This window comes from Elephantulus edwardii, unplaced genomic scaffold (genome assembly GCF_000299155.1).
Source record: "Elephantulus edwardii isolate Elephantulus edwardi_28Jun2011 unplaced genomic scaffold, EleEdw1.0 scaffold00003, whole genome shotgun sequence".
Taxonomy (NCBI): Eukaryota; Metazoa; Chordata; class Mammalia; order Macroscelidea; family Macroscelididae; genus Elephantulus; species Elephantulus edwardii.
In genome coordinates this window covers 17,916,575-17,918,482 of record NW_006399753.1, presented here as the reverse complement: position 1 = coordinate 17,918,482, position 1,908 = coordinate 17,916,575, and the positions used below count along the sequence as shown (strand labels likewise).

General features: G+C 43.2%; 1 protein-coding gene across 1 annotated transcript in view; it reads right to left on the bottom strand.

Moving 5' to 3' along the window:
• Positions 1-1,574: 1,574 nt before the first annotated feature.
• ZHX1 (zinc fingers and homeoboxes 1) overlaps positions 1,575-1,908 on the bottom strand; it is a 2,744-nt gene continuing 2,410 nt past the window's right edge. The window contains exon 2 of the mRNA XM_006879468.1: positions 1,575-1,906. Within this exon, the coding sequence (XP_006879530.1) occupies positions 1,575-1,906 (332 nt within the window). The remainder of the gene's footprint in view (positions 1,907-1,908) is intronic.

Sequence of the window (1,908 nt, the reverse complement as noted above, 5' to 3'; positions counted from 1 at the left end):
GGGATTAAGCTGTACAAACTGCTTTCTTGTGATTTTCAATGGTTACGTTTTAATCTACAGTAGGGAATGAGATTCATACTGCTTACTAAAATAGGTACATTTTCAGTTTTCACTATGGGGGGGGGGGAAGTTCATTAAAAACAAAACCAGAAAACGTGGGGAAGGTTTGCTAAACCAAGGAATAGTGCCTGGCACATATTAAGCTGTATAAATATTTGTTAAATAAGATAAAATAAATAAAGCCAGGGGATAAGATAGGAAAGAGGCAAGGAAATAGTGCAGGGACTGAAGAAGCACAGAAAAAGGAGGAGGGGTGAAAAAGCCAAGGAATAACATGTGTAAGTGTAAACAGATAATCAGAGGCTCTATGCCTCCTATGCTCCCTTGCTGCTGAGAACACAACAGGAATTTCTAAGAGCAAGACGCAATGGGGATTATTGATCAACACAGAGATTTCATGATAAGTGCATCGTTTTCAAGAAGGGTACTTTTACTTGAGAGCACTCCAACAAAGAGAGTAGAAGGAAACAGATCTGTGCCATCAAATTCCAGAAATACTAAAAATTGCACTTCTGAATTCCAAATGAAGGATGTGATTTGTAGCTACAGGGTTATTTCAATTAATCCCACTGATAAGAACAATTAGGATGTAAGGAACATGCCAAGACCTTTCAAGTTTAAAGCATGTTTACTTCCATTTTGATGACGAGAGATATTTTTAACCAAATGTACTGTTTCTGTTGGTAGCAGTTTGTTTTCTATCAAAGAACAAAAAGGCATTTTAGGCAACTGCAGTGATTTAATATCAAATCTGTTATTTACCTTTTAATTGCAGCATTTGATCTCTAAGATAGAAATAATTTATATCACAGTTTTTAAAAACAGATGCCACCCAAAGCAAACAGGAAATTATATATGGCTTAAAACAGACCTCTCTGGCTTTTCATTGGGGGAAAAAAATTCCAAAAAATTTCAATACCTAAAGTGTTTGAAACTAGTTGAAAATGTGGTAACATAGGGGAGGCAAGTAAACTTTTTGGGTTTGGTAAGTGCTGAAATACAATGGGGGGGGAATACCCATTTTCATCTAATTTCCAACAACCGGGAAATCCTCACCTTTAAGTTTTTTATTCTGCATACGTCCCCCCTTCTCTTTTAGTTTTCATTTTTTAATTATTTCCTTTAAAAGGGAAGGGGAGGGAAGAAGTTTTAGTGAAGCGAAGATAGCAAGAAACACATTTCTGCAAACCCTAGTTTTTCTGGGAGTCTGCTCCCCACACTATACGCCAATCTCCCTTCTTTGAGAAAGGATATCTCGCTCTTAGAACAAAGTAAAACAAATTTCACAGGAAAAAGAACTGAACCAACAAACACTACTGTAAAAACAAGATGGTCCTAAGCGTAATCCTCAGGTGACCCGGGAAGACCACAGATCTGGTGACCATCCTGGTAGCCCCTGGTCCTCTTTGTAGGTAAAAGGAAATTAACTTTAGGAACCATTTTTCCGACGTGACGGTGACACTCAGGAAGGCGAAGGGCTGATGGACGGACCCACTCGGGTGGCCACGACCCTCTCAGTCGTCGGACTTGGACAGCTTCCGCTTGACGTGCCGCGGGGGCTCCCAGGTGTCACTGTCATCGGTCTCCTCATCGTCCTCCTCCTCCTGCTCGTCCAGGCCTTCCTCCGGCTCCTCGTCCTCCTCCTCCTCCTCCTCGAACAGCTCGAGCCCCAGCTCGGCGCGCCGCTGCCGCTCGGCGAACCACTCGCGCACCTGCTCGTAGCCCATGTGCGACCTGTTGACCAGCTCGTCCAGGTCCTGCTCGTTGAGGAACTTGTGCTTCACGTAGTAGTCCTTGAGGATGGCCGTGCCGGTCTTGAACTTGATGAGCGGCAGCGCCCGGTCCCAG